General features: G+C 47.9%; 1 protein-coding gene across 1 annotated transcript in view; it reads left to right on the top strand.

Annotated features, from left to right (window-relative positions):
* Nucleotides 1-1,779: 1,779 nt before the first annotated feature.
* Nucleotides 1,780-20,400, top strand: part of LOC148500771 (uncharacterized) — a 97,344-nt gene continuing 78,723 nt past the window's right edge. The window contains exons 1-6 of the mRNA XM_088451386.1: nt 1,780-1,865; nt 13,272-13,335; nt 13,431-13,528; nt 13,808-13,919; nt 17,779-17,867; nt 19,777-19,891. Coding sequence (XP_088307512.1) covers nt 13,299-13,335; nt 13,431-13,528; nt 13,808-13,919; nt 17,779-17,867; nt 19,777-19,891 — 451 coding nt within the window. The 5' untranslated portion in view covers nt 1,780-1,865; nt 13,272-13,298. The remainder of the gene's footprint in view (nt 1,866-13,271; nt 13,336-13,430; nt 13,529-13,807; nt 13,920-17,778; nt 17,868-19,776; nt 19,892-20,400) is intronic.

Here is a 20,400-nt window from a genome sequence, read left to right as displayed (position 1 = left end):
TGAACCGCCATGTCAGAGCATCTTTTGCAGGGTGTCAGGCTGATTTCCCCAAATCTAACAGGACTTTCCGCCTGTTCAAGTTTCGCCAGGTCCCGTTTTTCGCGTGCTTCCATATTGAATACGGGGTAAGTCGAGCACGGCCGCGATACTTTTCTGCCTACAAAAGACGCGATGTAGGCGGAAAAGTATCACGGATCCGCTCTAATTGAATACGGCTCTTAGTTGGATAAAAAAAAATGCAATCATAGATATAGAAGTGAACATAACAGAAAGCAGCAAGTTCAATTGTGAATTTTCTATAATAAAATTAAGATGTAATAAATGCAAATCCAAAGAAAAATAAAATAGAACAAAATATATAGCAAACAAAATATATCATTTAAAATGTGCATATCTCACCCGTGTCACCCATTGTCATACCCACAATTTAGTTCACCTGATGGAGATGCTATACTCCTACGCATGACCAGGTCTTCAAACATTGATGTTGTACGTAGGGATGGCTATCGACCATCGATAAATATCAACCATTGATGGTTAATTACAGATGACTGATGGTTTTGCTAACGATGGCAGAGATCCAATGGTTCTCCACCATTGATGGAAGACTAGGACCCAATGTTTTTTTTTCCCGAAGGCACGGACCTTAGCCATGCTCCACCTGGTGGCCCACTAAGCTCTGCCCCCAGTTTTGATTGGCCCATGCACTCAGGGGCGTCTTTAGAGAGGAGGGGGCCTATGTGCATTCCCCGTCCGGGGCCCCCTCCTCTCTTCCCGGCGGCTGGAAGCCAACTAACGCAGCTGGCCAGCCACCGGAGCATTAGTAGACTCTGGGCGATAGTGTGTGCCCGGAGTCTACTGCGCATGCACAAAACGCTGGAAAAATGGCCACGGTGACCATTTCTCCGGCTTTTTGTACAGCTCTGACACCTGGCGCGGGACCTCCGGAGAGGTGAATTTTAAGTAATATGGGTGCAGGGTGTGCATTGCGGGGCAGCCCTGGACCCGGGTGCACCGCACACCCAATATAGATGCGCTCCTGCGTGCACCCTTGCAGCGGTCAATGGGTGCAAACCATCAATGGTTCACCATAGATGGTTTTGTACCCCTGACTGTAATCATCGATGGAACCATCGATACTGATGGCTCTCTCATTCTGTTGCTTCAATTAATCTCTTACAATATGTTATACATACAGACACTAACCAGATGGTTTGCTTACACAACTAAGTTGTAAGCAAACCATCTGGTTAGTGTCTGTATGTATAACATATTGTAAGAGATTAATTGAAGCAACACAATCGTCTCTCTCTATATTTTGAATAACTAATAGTGTACAATCATTCATCCCCCATGTGTATATGACGTGCATGTGTGAGCACTGCAGAAGAATGGTGTATAATCAACTCCTGTGTGTATATAATGTTAATAAATGGGGTAATATATATCATGCTGGGTACAGGGAATGGGGAGAGAAATGATCTCATACAATAATGCTATGAGAATAATGGAAGCAGAGGACACAAATGGGGAATGATATCTCTGTGTGAATATTCATTTTTACTCCGTAATATTAATGAGCTCAGCTGACTCCCCTCAGCGCAGACCGTCACCAGCACGCGGTTACGGCTGACATGCCACTTCCGGGATGAACATGCACTGCGCTTCTGCCCATACTGACGCTCTGTGAGGAATTTCTTCCTGCTTGCGTTTCAAATGGCGGAAGTGACGTTCAACAAAAACAGGAAGTTGATTTTTTTTTTGCTTTTTAAGTGGAACCAAGACCTAGAAGTGGCTCAGCTGGGTCTCTCCATAAGTCAGGAGTCGTTTAGGTCCCAAGGGAGGCCGGGCAGCCGGAGTAGCAGGTAACAGTGATGCATCACAGAGTCTTTGTATCTGCATTTCATGCATAACACCCATATACAGTGCAAAGACGACACAATGGTGCCATAGCACAAAGCATGGGGCAGTTCTGTGTCATATCCAAGGGCAGCCATCAATACAGGCATTTCCATGCAGCAAACCAGCTTACAGGGGCTGGGTACTATTTCTGCTCAGGGACCATCCTATGTTTATTTTTATTGTACTATTAAATAGTGTAACATTGATTTATTTATGTTGCTACCCTAATCCCATTGTCATCTACCACCCGCTGTTGGGTTGAGGCGAGTGTATCACATAGGCCATGGACATTGTTATCCATTAGTGCGTCTACTGGTTAAAAGTTTTACAGATTTTATTTTTGTCATATAACATGGTCATAGTTGGATGATTTCGTGGTCGCCTCCCTGGCAGTTCCTCCACATATATGTTCCATAAGCCCTGAAGCCCCACTTGACCTATGATGTGCTGGGAGCCATGACGAAGGTGATGGCAGCTTCTCTGAGGTGTTCGTATTTACTAGCGTTGTGGGGTCTTCCCAGTTGCCCCCTTTTTTTAGTTTGACTATATGTTTTGTGCAATAATGGTTTTAAATCAACAAAAGTGCCAAGACCCGGCCACTGAGCACCTGTCACCTGCCCACAGTTGAAGAAGCCATTTTGCGGGTTAAACCAATATTACAACCAAGGGCTGTATTCAATTAGGAGCGAACAGCCGTTTTCGCATGGTTTTGTTTTGCGATAATTTTACGGGTTTTTTTTACTCCGTATTCAGTTCCATTCCGTTTTCGCCTATGCGAAAAGTCAAGGCACTGAAATAGGCGATCCTTTTCTCCACAGGATAGCAGATGGAAAAAAAGTTCAAATTCTATATTTTGGGTTGCGGATGTTGGGAATACACCCAGAACCCTTGGTACACCCCCCCCATCCCCCCAAAAGACAATTCACCCCCCCCCAGAAACCCCCCCCCCCCAAAAAAAAAAAGAATAATAATAATCCCGGAACACAGGATTTGGGGCGAACATGGCAAAAGTGGGGGAACAACTTGAAAAACTAGCAAAATAAGCTTCTGGGGGTGCTCTAAGAGGGGGCAATTGTTTTTGGGATTGCAGGTGCTTGTATGATGGAGGAATTTAACTTTTTCTTAAACATCACTTTACCAACATAAAAATATGCTAGCACCCATTTTCAACCACCCCAAATTTGATGGGACTACTTATTTTCTCCAAAAACACTTAATTATGCCATTCTTCACCACTTTTACCTAGACACTAATAGCAAGCAATTACCATTACTGAAGTACCCTAACTAGTCCAAAAGGTGTTAATACTAAACTACCATAATGATTTCCGAAGTCAGACCATCTTTTTCTGGGGAACACCGTGATTCCCCCAATTCATCCTGCACTTTTCGCCTGCTTCACATTCACCCCGTCCGGTTTTCGCCTGCCTTGGAATTGAATACGGGAGCACGCACGCCTCCAAAACAGGCGAAGGCGGCGAAAAGTCCGGCAGGCGAAACTAATTGAATACGGCCCCAAGTTGTAATCGCAGTATGCATGCACCGAATAAATGTCAGACCTGCACACGCTACTGAAATTCAGCCTCGTCTTGCCGTTCACAGGACCCTGCTATAAAAGGTAATACATTTTGTACGCAGCTCATAGCAAATGCAAGGACTTTATTATAGATAAATAAATAAATATATATATATATTTTTATTTTTTTTTTATATCCCATTGTAGTCAAATTTTTTGGAAGTGTAAAAAATCATTGGAGCGTTTATTTTGAGGGTCTCCACCCCTGCAGCACATCATTACGCCTCCCATGGTCCCAGACCTGCTCTCTGCATTATTATCGGCTACAATTACATGTCCTGTAGAGGACAAAGTGGCTCCTAGGCAGTACTGACACACAAGAATAAAGGTGCTCATCCACTAGATGATTTATTTGAGCAATTGAACGATAACGATATCGTTATCGTGCAATCGTTCATAAATCATTTGCAAACATGTCTAAAACGACCAGCGATACGCGCTCCTGCTGGTTGTTTAGACATCTATCATCGGGCAAACATGCTGGACGACGATAATGTCAGGTTGAGCATGTTTGCAGATGATTGATGAGCCTGCACTGAACGACTGCTCCTTCAGTGCAGGCTCATCACAGACTGACAAATGACTGCACCATTACAATGTCGTAATCGTGAAGTTGTTTTCATGTCTTCTAATGGATGGGCACCTTTAGCTCCACAGTAAACTGACAGTCTGGCAGCCAATCAGAGTGCAGCTGATTCATTCTGATTGGCTGCTAGACTATTGCCCATTACTGCAGTCCCTGTGCGTCTGTGCTTTTGAGGGAAGACCAGGAACATGGCGATGAGGCTTATTCACATTGTTTATATTTATGTAGGTCTTCTGTTCTCTGAAGTGTGTGGGCGCAATTTTTGGATTTTAGGATTAAAATTTCAGTCAGTTCAGTTTCTTTTTCAGTTTTTACAAAGAGGAAACAATAAAAATTAGAGCAGTGTCTAAGGTATTCATTTACTGGTACCTTTATATGCATTTTACCTAGTACCGTTGTTGAATCGTAAATAAACCTTTAGTACATTCCTGCCTATAAACCTCTAAGATTCACCTGCCTAGAACCTCTAAGACAAAACCTGCCTATACCTTCTAAAACCACAAGATGTCGCTAATTAGCGCTGTGTTTAATTATACCATTAATAAAACTCTAAGACAGTTGAATAGCGGTCCAACGCGCTAAAGATTATTATTCAGGTAAAAGTGCAGATGTTATCACGCTATGATCTAACAATGAGCGCAAAATAAATTGTACAAATATTAGGTCATAAGGTACAGTCAATACATACGCGTGCGCTCTGGGACCAGATACCGGCATCAATAATGAGACCTCCGTCGAACAGCATAACAGGAACACTGCAGACTGGCATCTTGTTTCAGAGCACTCACATATATACCCGTACTGGGATAAGCAATTCAATAGAATACATTGGCAGGTTCTCATTGGTTCCTCTTCTTGCTTCTTCCGTTACGGTACAATTCATAGGTCAGTGCAAAGACACAACCCAGCCTCTAACAGCCTGATTGTGTTCACCTTCCCGCTGCATAATAAATCTAGTCTAAACTATGGCATACAACATTTCAAGAAGTTATTCTCTCTAACATTCATATTTCATAGCCGCATGTTCTGATCTTCTCACCGATGCCACCGGAACGCTGTGGGAACAAAGTAGATCAGTACGGCACCAAACACGGTCCAATTGTCATTTACTAAGCCATAGTTACAGAAAACATTCATTTCTTTATATACTGACATTGCGTTTAAACCAAGTAATAATTATCCTTTTTGCGTTACGGGACCATTGCTTTTAAATGTATGTATGCGGGGAGAAACAGCACTGAATTGCGTTGTGCGTCTGAGGGTCGGTGGGGCACTCAGCGAGCAGCACTAAGCTGGAAGGGCATCTATGTGTGTGTGTGGCCATGTCAGTATGATTTTGGGAAGGATCACTAAAAAGCTGACTGTGCTCTGTTTAACATTGTGTGTATGAGTTGCAGGGAATTTTGCTACTTTTCAAATATAAGTCTGTGTGTGATATTATACACATAAGTCCACGCATGATGGGCCACATGTACACACACACATATATATATATATAACTGTGTTTATACAGTGAATTTAGTTCTCATACAGGGAGGAGGCTTCCAGCTGTGCTGTCGGAGCCTCGCTCTTTATTCTGCCTGTTTTGGTTGTGGGGATGGGCTCAATTGTGTAGCTTCATAGCTAGGCTACATTACAATTGCCACAGCTCATATATTCTTATGTAAAAATGGTCATAGCACCACAATATATTGTGTTTCTACTTCAGGGTCCATAGGGTATCCACAGGATACCTTGGGGTATAGGTGTGACGTCAGTCGCAGGGCACCAAAGAGTTAAGCTTTCAGCCTCCCAGGATGCACTAGGTCCCCCTCCTATACCCCGCCCCCGGGCCAAGGCACCTCAGTTTAGTTTGGTGCCCGGCCGGCGTCGGGTGCACCTGTCGGAGTGGGGGCTAGAAGAGCCCCTGAAGCTTTCTTCAGTGCAGCTGTGGCTGCACATCTGGATGTACAGCATGGACAGTCAGTCCTGATGTCCATGCTGTCTTCCCTACACCCCCGCCGGTACCAGAACGCCGGTACCGATCCGGGGATGCTGGTGAGCATCTGGGGTCACAGCTAGCGGTGACCCCAGATGTTCCGGACCATGGCCGGATCCAAGGGGGACAAAGGTAAGCAGGTGGGTCCCCGCTGGTCACATGGTCCTAAGTCCCCAGGCAGGGGGCTCCCTGGGGACTGGCTGCAGCGTGGAGCCAGGTACTGAACCTGCGCTTTCCACTACCCTCTGGGACAGCGGACCGCAGCAGAGCGGTAGCGCTGTGGTGTCCCAGGGGTTAAATGCCTGCCAGGGGAGCGCGCCTTCCCTGTCTCACAGCCGGCGCCTCCCCCGCTGCACACAGCCCTCTCTGCACTGTGCTGACTGGTCCTGTGTCAGCGCTCCTCCCCCAGGCCAGCTTCTCTCTGCTCCTCAGCGGCCATCTTCTCTGCAACGCATGGTGAACGCTGCTGGAAGTCTGGAAGGAAGCATCGTGGTCTGGGTCTCCCCGCATACCTCTCCTCCGCTGTGGCTCAGGTCTGTGTATGCAGCGCTGTGTCCTACCAGGCCCTGTGTCTGTGTAGTTGAGTGATCAGCGCTGTTAGTGCAGGAATTGTTATTTCTCTGCATTGTATGTGACTGTGCTAGCGCTGCTGCCTGTAACTTTATCTTCTCAAAACTGTCAGCTTTATTACTGTCCCTGTTCTTTCTGCTAAAGCCCTTGCAGTGCGGTGCTGCAGGGTGGTCTCTCGCCTATTTAATACTTAATTGGTGAGAGAGGTCACATACGTGGTGCCATCATGTCTGAAAGTGATTTTCCCCTCCGGCTACAGTGTACCACGTGCAAAGTACCGTTAGCGGAGGGGGAGGGTAGCGCGGAGGGCCTTTGCCGGCAGTGTTTGTCCATGGCGCGGCCTATTACGGTTACAGCACCAGTACAGGAGCCGCCCTGGGCTTGTTTCGCTCAGGCGTTAACAGCTTTAGTGGGCCAGTTAGCTCCGCAGCCCGCGTTTACTCCGATGGGTTTGTCCCAGCAGTCTGTGGTGTCATCACCCATGCAGGGGTTCCCACGACAATTGGTGGTACCCCACAGTCTCCCTATTTCCCCGCTCCCGGGTTCTCAGGAGCCAGCGTGGGTTAACTCCCTGATGAGTTCTGTACAGCACTTGTCGGATGTGTTGCAAGGGGAGTCTGTGATGCGGCCTCATAAAAGGCCGGTGGCGTCTCTGTCCGCTCCTTATGAGGATGACGAAGGGACGTCTGATGATGGGGAGATTCTGGATCCTTACGATCAGGAACCTCTCCATACTAAGGACGCTGATGCTAAGTCCAAAGTATATATTCCTGGACTTATTCGGGCGGTCCGCACAGCCTTGGTGATTGAGGACGAAGTTCCCCCAGCGGCTAAATCTAAGTATGCCTTTTTCAAAGATGTGAAGGGCGATGCCACAGTCTTTCCTCTTTCGGGTCAGTTGGTGGACCATTTAGAGGAGGCGTGGAAACAACCTGGCAAAAGATACCAGCCGCAGAGACGCCTGGCGGTGGCTTATCCGTTCGCGGATAATTATTTTGCTAAGTGGGAATCCCCTCCACAGGTGGATTCTCACGTGACCCGTCTTGTCCGTAGTGCCACATTGCCGATGCCATCCATGTCCTCCCTTAAGGATGCTACGGACCGCAAGGTAGAAATCTGCCTGAAGTCCGCTTATTCCCTTGCAGGGGGGGAGCACGGCCGGCTATGGCCATTTGCTGGGTTGCCAGAGCGATGGAGCGCTGGGCGGATTCATTAGAGGCTTCTTTTGAATCCGACTGTCCGGCCGAACAGGCGGAGTTGATTGGCAATCTCCGTGATTCGGCCACCTACATCAACGAGGCGGCTCTAGACATTAGTACTCTGGTGTCTAGAATTTCTTCAGCAGCGGTAGCTGCTCGTCGCACCTTGTGGCTGCGATCCTGGAAGGCGGACACAGATTCCAAGAAAGGTCTGGAAGCGTTGCCGTTTACCGGAGAAGTTCTCTTCGGTCCGGATCTGGATAAGATTGTGGCCACGCTGGCGGCAGCCAAATCTGCTTGTCTCCCGTCGGCCGCTGCTCCTTCTGGTTCTGGACCATCGTCCTTTCGGTCATCTAGGGCCCAGGGCAGGCCCAAACCACAGTCGTTTCCTCGACAGGCTGGCCCTAAGAAATCGGTCAAGCCCCGGAAACAGGCATGGAGTACCAGACGTCCGGCCCCCAAGCCAGATGACAAGCCTGCGGCCTGACGGTCCGGGTCTCCCTTTGGGGGATCCCAGGGTGGGAGGCCGCCTGCTGCAGTTCTCCCGGTGTTGGTCGTTCACTACGACAGACACTTGGGTTCTGGAGGTGGTCTCCCACAGGTACGCCCTCTCCTTCCGGCACAGACCCCCGGCTCGATTCTTCACCACGGGTCTACCATCAGACCGGAACAAGGCTACGGAGCTGCGGAAGGTATTGCACACTATGCTCCAGGCTGGAGTTATAGTGCCTGTTCCATTCTCCCAGAGGGGCCAGGGTTTCTATTCAAATCTATTTTTGGTACAGAAACCCAATGGGTCATATCGTCCGATTCTCAACCTCAAAGCACTCAACAAGTCTTTGCGGGTCCCGAAGTTTCGGATGGAGACCCTACGGTCCATCATTCTGGCGCTGGAACCTGGGGACTACATGGTGTCATTGGACATACAGGACGCTTACCTGCATGTCCCTATTCTTTTGCGCCGTCAAGAGTTCCTTCGGTTTGCAATCCGCAGCGACCCATCCAGTTTCGGGCGTTACCTTTTGGCCTGGCGACAGCACCACGTGTTTTCACCAAGGTGATGGCGGTCATGGCGGCTTCTCTGCGGCTGCAAGGAGTCCGCATGTTGCCGTACTTGGACGACCTGTTATTGGTGGCAGGATCTCCAGAGCTCCTGTTACACCACTTGGACCTGACCATTGCACTGCTGCAACGGCACGGCTGGCTAATCAACTGGCAGAAGTCCACTCTAATCCCGTCTCGGAGGATTCTGCATCTTGGAGCCTTATTGGGCTCGGGACAGCAAAGGATCTTCGTGACGGAGGACAAGATCTCTGCTTTACAGTCAAGGGTGCGCAGTTGTCTGCACAGCCGCCGGGTGTCCTTACACTCGGCGATGAGGTTACTGGGCTCCATGGTGTCGGTGTTCGACATGGTGGAATACGCCCAGTTTCACTCCAGACCTCTGCAGCACCTGATCCTGTCCAAGTGGAACGGGCTGCCTCAGTCTCTGAAGTTCCAGACGATTGTGCTCACCCCGGAGGTTCGCCTGTCCCTTGCGTGGTGGTTAAAGACGACCCACCTCAACAAGGGACGTCCGTTCTGGGTTCCAAATTGGGTCCTGTTGACAACGGACGCCAGTCTTCGGGGCTGGGGAGCAGTTTCGGGTCCACACTTGTTCCAGGGCAGGTGGACGCCGACAGAAGCGGAGCTTCCAATAAATATCTTGGAACTCCGTGCGGTCTTCAATGCTCTCCTGCAGGCACAGCAGTTTCTCCAGGGTCACCCGGTGCAGGTCCAGTCGGACAACGCTACCACCGTGGCCTACATAAACAGGCAAGGAGGAACTCGCAGTTGGGCGGCTCTCGTAGAGGTCTCTCGGATCCTGGTTTGGGCGGAGCGCAATCTTCCGGCCATATCAGCGGTCTTCATCCCGGGAGTGCTAAATTGGGAGGCGGACTTTCTAAGTCGCCAGGACGTTCATCCAGGGGAATGGTCCCTGCACCCGGACGTTTTTCAACTACTGGTGGACAGGTGGGGTCTTCCAGAAATCGACCTCATGGCGTCCCGGCACAACAACAAGTTGCCGGTGTACGGGTCTCGCACAAGAGACGAAGGGGCGTCTCTGGTGGATGCTCTGTCCGTCCGGTGGACGTTCCGGTTCGCATACCTGTTCCCTCCGGTCTCCCTTCTTCCACGGGTAATCCGGAAATTCAAACAGGAAGGAGGGACGCTCCTGTTGATAGCTCCCGCGTGGCCCAGACGGCACTGGTTCTCAGACCTTCAGGGTCTGTCCGTGGACAGTCCTCTGCGGTTGCCGCTACGACCGGACCTTCTGTCTCAGGGTCCTTGCCTTCACCCGGACCTGACTCGGCTGTCTTTGACGGCGTGGCTGTTGAGACGGCCATGCTGAGGTCCCGGGGGTTTTCCAGCTCTGTTGTGCGTACCATGTTACGAGCTCGGAAACCGTCTTCCGCGAGGATATACCATCGCGTGTGGCATACGTTCTTCCAGTGGTGTCGACCGAGAGGTTATGCTCCGCGGGAGTTTCGTCTGTCTCGGATTCTCGCCTTCCTGCAAGCGGGACTAGATCATGGGCTTCGCCTTGCTTCTTTGAAGGTACAGGTTTCGGCCCTATCTGTCTGGTTTCACCGTAGGATTGCTACAATCCCGGATGTGCGCACCATTATGCAAGGTGTTCTCCGTATTCAGCCGCCCTTTGTTCCACCTGTGGCGCCTTGGGATTTGGCTGTGGTCCTGAGGGCTCTCCAAGGACCGCCGTTTGAACCACTGGGCTCAGTGGATCTTAAATGGCTAACAGCTAAGACTGTTATCCTTCTGGCCATTGCTTCGGCCAGACGTGTTTCTGAGTTAGGGGCTCTTTCTTGTAGACCCCCTTTCTTGGTTTTTCATGGGAACAGGGCAGTGCTCCGCACTCGGCCCGAGTTTCTTCCCAAAGTTGTTTCCCAGTTTCATGTTAACGAGGAAATAGTTGTTCCGGCCTTTAACTCACCGGGTCTTTCCGTGGGTGAGGCCTCTTTGGATGTTGTGCGGGCCTTAAGGACTTATGTTGACCGCACTTCTTCGTTTAGGAAGTCGGACGCTTTGTCTGTCCTCTATGGCTTCCGTAAAAAGGGTTGGCCTGCTTCAAAGCAAACTTTGGCAGCCTGGATCCGTATGGCTATTTCTGAAGCTTATCTTCATGAAGGCCTACCGGTCCCTCCTTCTCTGAAGGCTCATTCCACTAGGTCTGTGGGTCCTTCGTGGGCAGTTCAGATCTGCAAGGCTGCTACGTGGTCTTCTGTCCATACCTTCGTGAGGTATTACAGGTTTGACACCTTCGCCTCTCAGGATGCTTCCTTCGGGCGGCGGATTCTCCTTTCTGCACAGGAGCGTCCCCACCCTTAAAGGATACTGCTTTGGGACATCCCCAAGGTATCCTGTGGATACCCTATGGACCCTGAAGTAGAAAATATGAGATATGGTAAGAACTTACCCTTGTTATCTCTATTTCTACGAAGTCCATAGGGTTCCACAGGACTCCCGCCCTGTCGCACCTGTGCTGCAGATGGGCTTTGCTCTGGTCACCGGTTTTCCGTCTCCCTCTGGTGAGAATGTGATTCTTGTATGTGTCCAGGTCTTTGTTCTCTCTCTTCCTTCTCCTCCTCCGACCTATTGCTTGGTAACTAACTGAGGTGCCTTGGCCCGGGGGCGGGGTATAGGAGGGGGACCTAGTGCATCCTGGGAGGCTGAAAGCTTAACTCTTTGGTGCCCTGCGACTGACGTCACACCTATACCTCAAGGTATCCTGTGGAACCCTATGGACTTCGTAGAAATAGAGATAACAACGGTAAGTTCTTACCATATCTCATATTATTGTTATGGTATAGGGATTTTCTCCAGGATGGGCTTTGTATAGGATTCCAAATGCTAATAAGTTAGTGTTTATGTGTTAAACACTGTCTGCATGCGTTTGAGGGAAGGCTGACTATCTTTTTTTTTTTTTACAAAATAGTGCTGTGAGATTTTATCATGTTGGGAAGTCATTTTTATGTGCGCTGAAAACTGTCGGTATGTGTTGGGGAAGATTATTAAAAAGCTGTTCGTGTTACTTTTTAGCAACTTTGCGTGCTGAATAGCTAAATTGCGACTTTTTAGCAATATGGCGCTGTGTGTTGGTATTATGTATTTTTGGCAAGATGGCGCTGTGTAATCTTTCTTTTTCTAAAATGGAGTCTTGCTGCCATTCACAAGATGGCGTCTTTCAGGTTTTCTAGATTGCAAACAGATTCTGTCTTACTCAATTATCCGGTTTCGACACCGTGCCATATTTTACCCTGTCATCAGAGTTTAGAACTAAGCTTTTCCCCCCTCTGTATCCCTCCCCCCCCTCCTCATGTCTTACATTGGGGAGTGATTGTACACTTTAATGTATACTTTAATAAATATACAGTACTGCACGGTTAGGCAACCTGTGTCCCTCCAGCTTTGGTGGAACTACACAGGCTAGCCTGCCCTACCACAGTTTTACTATTCGAGCATGCTAAAACTGTGGCAGGGCATGCTGGGATGTGTAGTTCCACAGCAGCTGGCGTGCCACAGGTTGCCTAACCATGCAGTAGTGATCAATGGAAACTTCTATAAGGAAAGGTTGTGGGGACTGTTTTTAAATTGTGTACACTGGGCCTGATTCAGACCCGCTCGCAAGCGCTTGAGCGCTTGCGAGCGGGTCGATGGTGTGCTCTGCGCACACGCAGCGGCCACACTGCGCGTGCGCAAGCCCCGGAGCAAGAGTGAAAATCTCTCGCTCCGTGGCTCACTACAAAAGGGGCGGCTGTCGATGTTGATCGACAGCTCGCCCCGTTTTGTAGGCGTGGCCAGGGGGTGGCTTCACAAACTGAGGCGTTCCCAAGCGAACGCCTGCCGTTTGTGGGCGGCCCCACTGACATCACCAGTGATGTCAGTGAGAGAGCTTCCGGCTCTATTAGAGCCAGAAGCTCTCTGGGGCTTGCGGCCACGAGACCCTACCACAAGGGTCTCGTCGCAAGCCCGATGGTCTTGACCATCGCGACCATCATCCTGGCCGCTTGCAATAGCTGTGGGTGGTCACCCACAGCTATGCGAGCGGCCAGGATGCCGCACAAAAAAAACCCCAAAAACGCCCAGTTTCAGAGCGTCCGTCTCTGAATCAGGGCCTCTGTGCCTAACTTGTAATCATATTCCTTGGGGTTATATTATATCTAGTCTTTACTTTTTTTTAATAATTTGTGCATAAATAACACTGCAAAATGCTTTCAGAAGAGGTTGAAGTCTGTAGGGGAATTAGTCCTTGTAGATTATTGACGGACAGGGATACGAGTCATGTGACTTGGAGGATGATAAATCGCACTCTCCAGATCCACCACTTGGTGACTGGAGTAGACAGGCATTCTCAGAGTGTCACTTACATTGCACTTACCTCTTACTTCTATTATAAAACTAGGGACCTGACAAAGAGGTGTACAAGGACATGATGATGGAGACTGACCAGCCCCTCACATCACTGGGTAAGAGGAGAGCTTATCTATGGGAGCCCCCTATATACACATCATCTGATAATCACATATATACAGTGTAATCAGTCACTGTGTGTCTCCTACAGATGGGGCCAGTAACAGGAATACCCCAGAGAGATGTCCCCGTCCTCTTTATTCCCAGGATGATACAGAGGAGAATCACATTGTCCCACAGGGGGATCAGGTAGGTGGGAGTGATGATCCAATCAAATGCATTACACCAGAGGTTCCCAAACTTTGCCATTACAGTCCAGTTTTTAAGGATATCCATGATTCAGTCCAGATGGGTAAATCAAATTGACTGAGGTACATATTAAGTCACTTGTATTCAAGAATGACTATCCTCTGTAATGGCGGAGTTTGGGACCCTCTGCACTGCACCACACTGATCTATAGAGAAGCTCTTGTACACTGATATTCTTATGTGTAATATCAATTCATTAGACCTTTTTGTACTATTTAGGGTGAAGACCAGACTGATATTAAAGATGAAGACATAGAGGAGGAAGAGGAGATGTATGCGATGGGTGATCAGCAGTGTAAGGAGGAGGAAATCCCTACAGATATCAGCACAGGTGAGTAATAATCACTAAGTACAGAACAGATGGGGCTGATTCAGCAGAGGATGGAATTGCAAAGCCGCACACAAGCAGCTGTACAAGTCCGTCCTTGCTAAAATGCAATTGTAGCAGGAGGTGTCTGACACCCCTGCTGCATCTGCGATCCCAATGCTGCGACCGAGGTTACAGCTTGGGATCGATGGTCACAATGGTGGATGGCGCTGGCCAGCTGAGTAAGCCTCGTCTTACGTAGGCTGACCGGCTGGCGAGGCCAGGAATCTGCATCTATGGACCCGCCCAATTTTTCGGGAACGCAGGCCATCCCTGCCTCCGCACTGCCCCGTAAACGCCTCTGCTTGTCAATCAGGCAGAGGCATATGGGGGCCGGCGTAGGATCACGCAGGCCCCTTTCTGCATATGCGCAGAACCGGTCTTGCGCACACACAGATTACGGCTTATTGCTATCGACTGTTTTAAAAATAATAAAAAATTTATGGTTAACTTATGATGGTCTTTTTTTATATGTAATATACATTTGCGCTTTATTTACATGTGTACACATTTTATACCTATCGCAGTATTATAACTTCTAATAAATAGTCTTAACCATCCATGTAGACATAAATAGCATTTGTTCATGCGCCCGCAATTTGCTATCACACGTTAAAAACCCTTTGAGAGCCCTCTCTAGCATAGAGCTTGGCCACTTTAATTGTACTGTCACAAAGCTCAAGCTGTCCTCCCTCTGCGCCCCATTGCCTGCTGGGAAACAGTTTTGCCTGAGGACCGGTCTGGAGTACAGAACGTGAGGGAGAGGAGAATAGTAATGTTCTTGAACGAGAACAACAACAGTAACTGATTTAGGGGCCTATTCATCAAACGATAAATGGCCCGGTAACCATGCGTAAGCGATTAGTTTCCGCATATTTAAGTTACCGGGCCATTCATCCGAAAAAAAACCTTTGGTGCTCAGCAAAGTGTTTGGAGAATTGCTGCCGAGAACAAGCGCCATCTTCAGACGGCGCTTGTTCTCGATCCCCACTCCTTCCTACGGGAAGGAGTTCCGGGGATGCGAAGAGGGATCCGAGCGGATCCCTCCACCGCCTCCTCACTACCTCCCCCGGCGGCTTTACGCATGCGTGACCGGAAAAGACACAGCCTAAAGGGAAGGGCCCAGTGTCCCCCAATTGAAAAGGATTTAAAGTAAGTGCAAATATCCCATTTTGTCTTGTCCTCCATTGGGGACATTGCAACACCATGGAGAAGACACAAAGCTGTCCCTCGGGGGAGGGTATGCTGAGAAGTTGCGGTGATGAGTAATTTACATCTAAAACTGGCACCCTTGGAGGCAAAAAGTATTAAATCTGTAAGATGCTGTGAAGGTATGGCCAATTGCTGCATCTGCTAAGCAGAGGCCCCGTTCTGTGCCGCCCAGGATGCTCTCGCTAATCTGGTGGAGAGCGCCCTCACTTTTTCAGTTACAAAGTAATCCACCTTGCAATGGTCTAGTTGGGAGCCAGGCAATCTCTCTTGTGAACAAAATAAAGGACCAACAGATCATCTGTCCTGTGAGTCCTGCCTCCGATGGACATGGATTCTCAAATTACCTTACAATGTCCAGAGACCGAAGAGAGCTTTCTTCTGGTCTAAAGCAGGGAACACAATTTCCTGCTTCAGATTTAATTTACAGATCACCTTTGGCTGAAAGGAAGGTGAACTTTCCAGGTAAAGAACTTTAACTACACTGAATTCAATGGTTCTAAAGAAATGTAGTAACAGGTTGAGATCCCATGGAGCTATTGGGTGGGATGTGTGGAGGCTGTCCATGCGTGATTCCCTGTAAGGAGGGTGCACATAAGGTAGAGACCATTTTTGCTAAAAGAAAACCAGAAGGCCTGAACATTCAAGAACTCATATATTTATATAATGTATCCATGAGTTACGATGTATCTCATTTAGGTGTCTTTGGTGAAATCAAACCACCTGTTCAAGAAGAGGAACAGATGACCCCCCCCCCCCCCCTGTTTTAGGTGTACCTGGGTGGGAATTCTGCTTGTCATGCTGACTGCTTGTCAGAGGGCTTGGGAGCTGGACACCATGAGGAGCTGACTTCTCGCATTCCTATAGTGAGAAAAAGGAGCGACGCCTAGGACCTTTGTGTCCAGGGGCTTTGGAAGGAGGAATTTAAATATTTCCCCATGTGGCCTGGAAAATGTCTCTTTAATAATCCTTTTTAGTTAGAAATTGTAGCTCCATTGTGTCCATTCCCAATGGTAGCTTCCCCCAGATAGATGCCTCATGGATATTCTCCAACAGCCTTAGGAAAACCAGCTTTGGTTAGAATCCAGTCCAATTGTTCCTTCCACCTTTCCTCTGCCTTATTGACTGAAGCGAAGCTGGATCTTGGGGAGGCACCTGCCGCTGTGTACTCCAACTTAAGGGATTCCTCAATTTTCCTGTGTGCGCTATACCCTGAGGTGGCATTGTGTGAAATCAGAGTGATGTGGATCTTAAAGATGTGAGCTATGAGGGCAACCACCTTGAGCTATGAGGGCAACCACCTTAGGCAGGGATTCCCATTTCGTCATAACCATAACTTTGCTATGGCGACGATAAGAGGTACTGCAGTCTGCGTGGTACCTGAAATCTTAGATCTGGTTTAGTTCGTGCTTCAGCATGCAGGTCCTCCAATAGATTAGAAGAGAATAAACAGCAAAGTGTCCAGGATCTCCAATACAATGCTGTCACTGATTTCTAGTGTCTTCCTGGTGGCACGCACTAGATCATCTCCCAGCTTCCTGTTTGAATATTCCTCTCCTAGAGGAAGGCTTCCTCCTGTCTTGATGAAGATCCGAAGTCCGATTCTTCCTGAGTCCGGAGAATTGCCGGAAGCTGCTATTTGCATGGTCTAGAAGAGTTGGCAGCAGTTAGAACCCTCTCTAAAGAAGGGGCAGATGCAGGAGACCCTACACTGACCATGCCAGTACCCAAATTCAAGACTGGTTGTCGGGTGCCGTCGAGTTAGAGGGGGCTGATTAGAGAACCCAAGGGAGCTGTGTCACATGCCCATGTCTTTTTTGTGGCGAGCTACGTGAGCTACATAATAACTATCGCAGTCGGTGAACTCGACTTGGCCAAGGAAACTTAGAGTGACATCTGGAGCAGGCAAAATGTTTCCTATCCCTTCTCCGTCTGATCTCTGGACATATTTCGAGAGGGAATGAGGGAACAATATGGTAGGACAGCTGCAGTTGCACAGCCCAGGAGGACGCGGCTTCTCAGAAGACAGACCAGAGACCGGGAAAAGACCACAGACAGTCCAGAAAACTACCCACCAAATACACCTTGGCTCTATTTTCTACAGATGAGAGAGCAGATGGGGAAGAAATGTAGTTGATGCCGCTTTTAAGAGTGGGTGGCACCTCAGTCCGACCCAGACATTCCCAACTGCACCTTAGGGATGGTGGAGAAAGTGAAGAAAGACGCTGAAAAATAATAAGAGCAGTGTTCTAGACAGCCCTGAAATTAGCACCCAGCTCCGGCGGACAGTAAGAAATGCTGGTTCCCAGGCAGCCAGGGGGGGATGGAGGGGGGGAACTTAAACTTTTTGCTTGCAAATTTTAAACTTCTGAACTCTGTGCAGCCACAGTCTACACTGAGTGTCCCCCAATGGGCCAATAGAAATAAATAAAATCACAGTAGATAACCTACCATTAATATTATACTGTGAAATAAAACCAATGACGCAATACCAGACCGTGCCATGGCTGATAGTACTTCATCACTTACCAAGTGCAGATAGAGTTCCCAATTACACCCATCATCTGTTAATCACATATATACAATGTAATCCGTCACTGTGTGTCTCCTACAGACGGAGATGGAGAAACCCCAGAGAGATGTTCCCCTCTTTATCCTCAGGATGATACAGAAGGAAATAACGATATCCCGCAGGAGTATCAGGTAGGTGGAAACAAGTTGGTTACGCTTTCACCTAAGCGCTGATGCAGAATTGGAAGTAAAATGGATGGGTGTTACTACATATGTGCGTTTCTCTGCACATATGTAGATATGTATACATATCAAGTGCACAACTGTCTATCTGTATCTGCTTCATATTCCCCCCTGGTTTAGATGCACTTTTAGTATTTGCGTGTGCAATCTCCCCATCAATACACACTACCTGTACTGTACCACATCATATCCTACCATCCTTACATACAGCATCCATACACACTACCTGTACTGTACCACATCATATCCTACCATCCTTACATACAGCATCCATACACACTACCTGTACTGTACCACATAATATCCTATCATCCTTACACACAGCATCCATACACACTACCTGTACTGTACCACATAATATCCTATCATCCTTACACACAGCATCCATACACACTACCTGTACTGTACCACATAATATCCTATCATCCTTACATACAGCATCCATACACACTACCTGTACTGTACCACATAATATCCTATCATCCTTACATACAGCATCCATACACACTACCTGTACTGTACCACATCATATCCTACCATCCTTACACACAGCATCCATACACTTTACCTGTACTGTACCACATCATATCCTACCATCCTTACATACAGCATCCATACACACTACCTGTACCGTACCACATAATATCCTACCATCCTTACATACAGCATCCATACACACTACCTGTACTGTACCACATAATATCCTATCATCCTTACATACAGCATCCATACACACTACCTGTACTGTACCACATCATATCCTATCATCCTTACATACAGCATCCATACACACTACCTGTACTGTACCACATCATATCCTACCATCCTTACACACAGCATCCATACACACTACCTGTACTGTACCACATAATATCCTATCATCCTTACATACAGCATCCATACACACTACCTGTACTGTACCACATAATATCCTATCATCCTTACATACAGCATCCATACACACTACCTGTACTGTACCACATAATATCCTATCATCCTTACATACAGCATCCATACACACTACCTGTACTGTACCACATCCTATCCTCTCCACCCTAACATACAGCATCCATACACACTACCTGTACCGTACCACATAATATCCTACCATCCTTACATACAGCATCCATACACACTACCTGTACTGTACCACATAATATCCTGCCATCCTTACATACAGCATCCATACACTTTACCTGTACTGTACCACATAATATCCTACCATCCTTACATACAGCATCCATACACACTACCTGTACTGTACCACATCATATCCTGCCATCCTTACATACAGCATCCATACAACTACCTGTACTGTACCACATAATAGCCTACCATCCTTACATACAGCATCCGTACAGACTACCTGTACCGTACCACATCATATCCTACCATCCTTACATACAGCATCCATACACACTACCTGTACTGTACCACATAATATCCTGCCATCCTTACATACAGCATCCATACACACTACCTGTACTGTACCACATCATATCCTATCATCCTTACATACAGCATCCATACACACTACCTGTACCGTACCACATAATATGTATACATATCAAGTGCACAACTGTCTATCTGTATCTGCTTCATATTCCCCCCTGGTTTAGATGCACTTTTAGTATTTGCTTGTGCAATCTCCCCATCAATACACACTACCTGTACTGTACCACATCATATCCTACCATCCTTACATACAGCATCCATACACACTACCTGTACTGTACCACATCCTATCCTATCATCCTTACATACAGCAAACATACACACTACCTGTACTGTACCACATCATATCCCCTCCACTCTTACTGTTTCATCTCAGTTCATTGTATGTGTTTCTGATATTTAGATTGAAGACCTGATAGTTGTTAAAGTAGAGGCATTAGAGGAAGAAGAAGAAGAGACGTATATGATGGGTGATCAGCAGTGTAAGGAGGAGGAAATCCCTACAGCTATCAGCACAGGTGAGTAATAATCACTAAGTACAGAACAGTTACATATTCTCCTTGTACTGTCTCATCTATGTTTCGCTTAGCTTCACTTTATACAGTTTAATTTGGAACTAGATGTTTGCTTCTCAGGGTTGGGTACAGGATGCCGGCTCTTGGGATCCCGGCGGTCAAAATCTTTACGCCGGCATCCCAACAGGGTTAGGATACCGACACCTGTCGATAGGTTTTCTAACCCTCTCTCTACTCCTAACCTTTCCCCCCTCCCCCCCCCCCGTCCCCAGTGCCTAGTCCTAACCTCCCCACCAATGCCTAAACATATCCTCCCCCTAGTGCCTAATCCTAACCCTGCTACTTACCTTGGGGATGACAGTAGTCGGGTTTCCGGCTCCGGTATTCAAAGCACCAGCATCACCTTTGCCAGGATATTGACCGTATCCTGCTTCCCATTGTAAGTATCCGGTAGTGCAATAATATTTAGAGGCGGGAATACTTTGGACCGACCCTATGGTAGTACAGATACC

The sequence above is a fragment of the Taudactylus pleione genome, unplaced genomic scaffold (assembly GCF_031769625.1).
Source record: "Taudactylus pleione unplaced genomic scaffold, aTauple2 ptg000547l, whole genome shotgun sequence".
NCBI classification, from domain to species: Eukaryota; Metazoa; Chordata; class Amphibia; order Anura; family Myobatrachidae; genus Taudactylus; species Taudactylus pleione.
The sequence above is the reverse complement of the archived record's forward strand: the minus strand, read 5'-3'. Positions and strand labels throughout refer to the sequence as shown.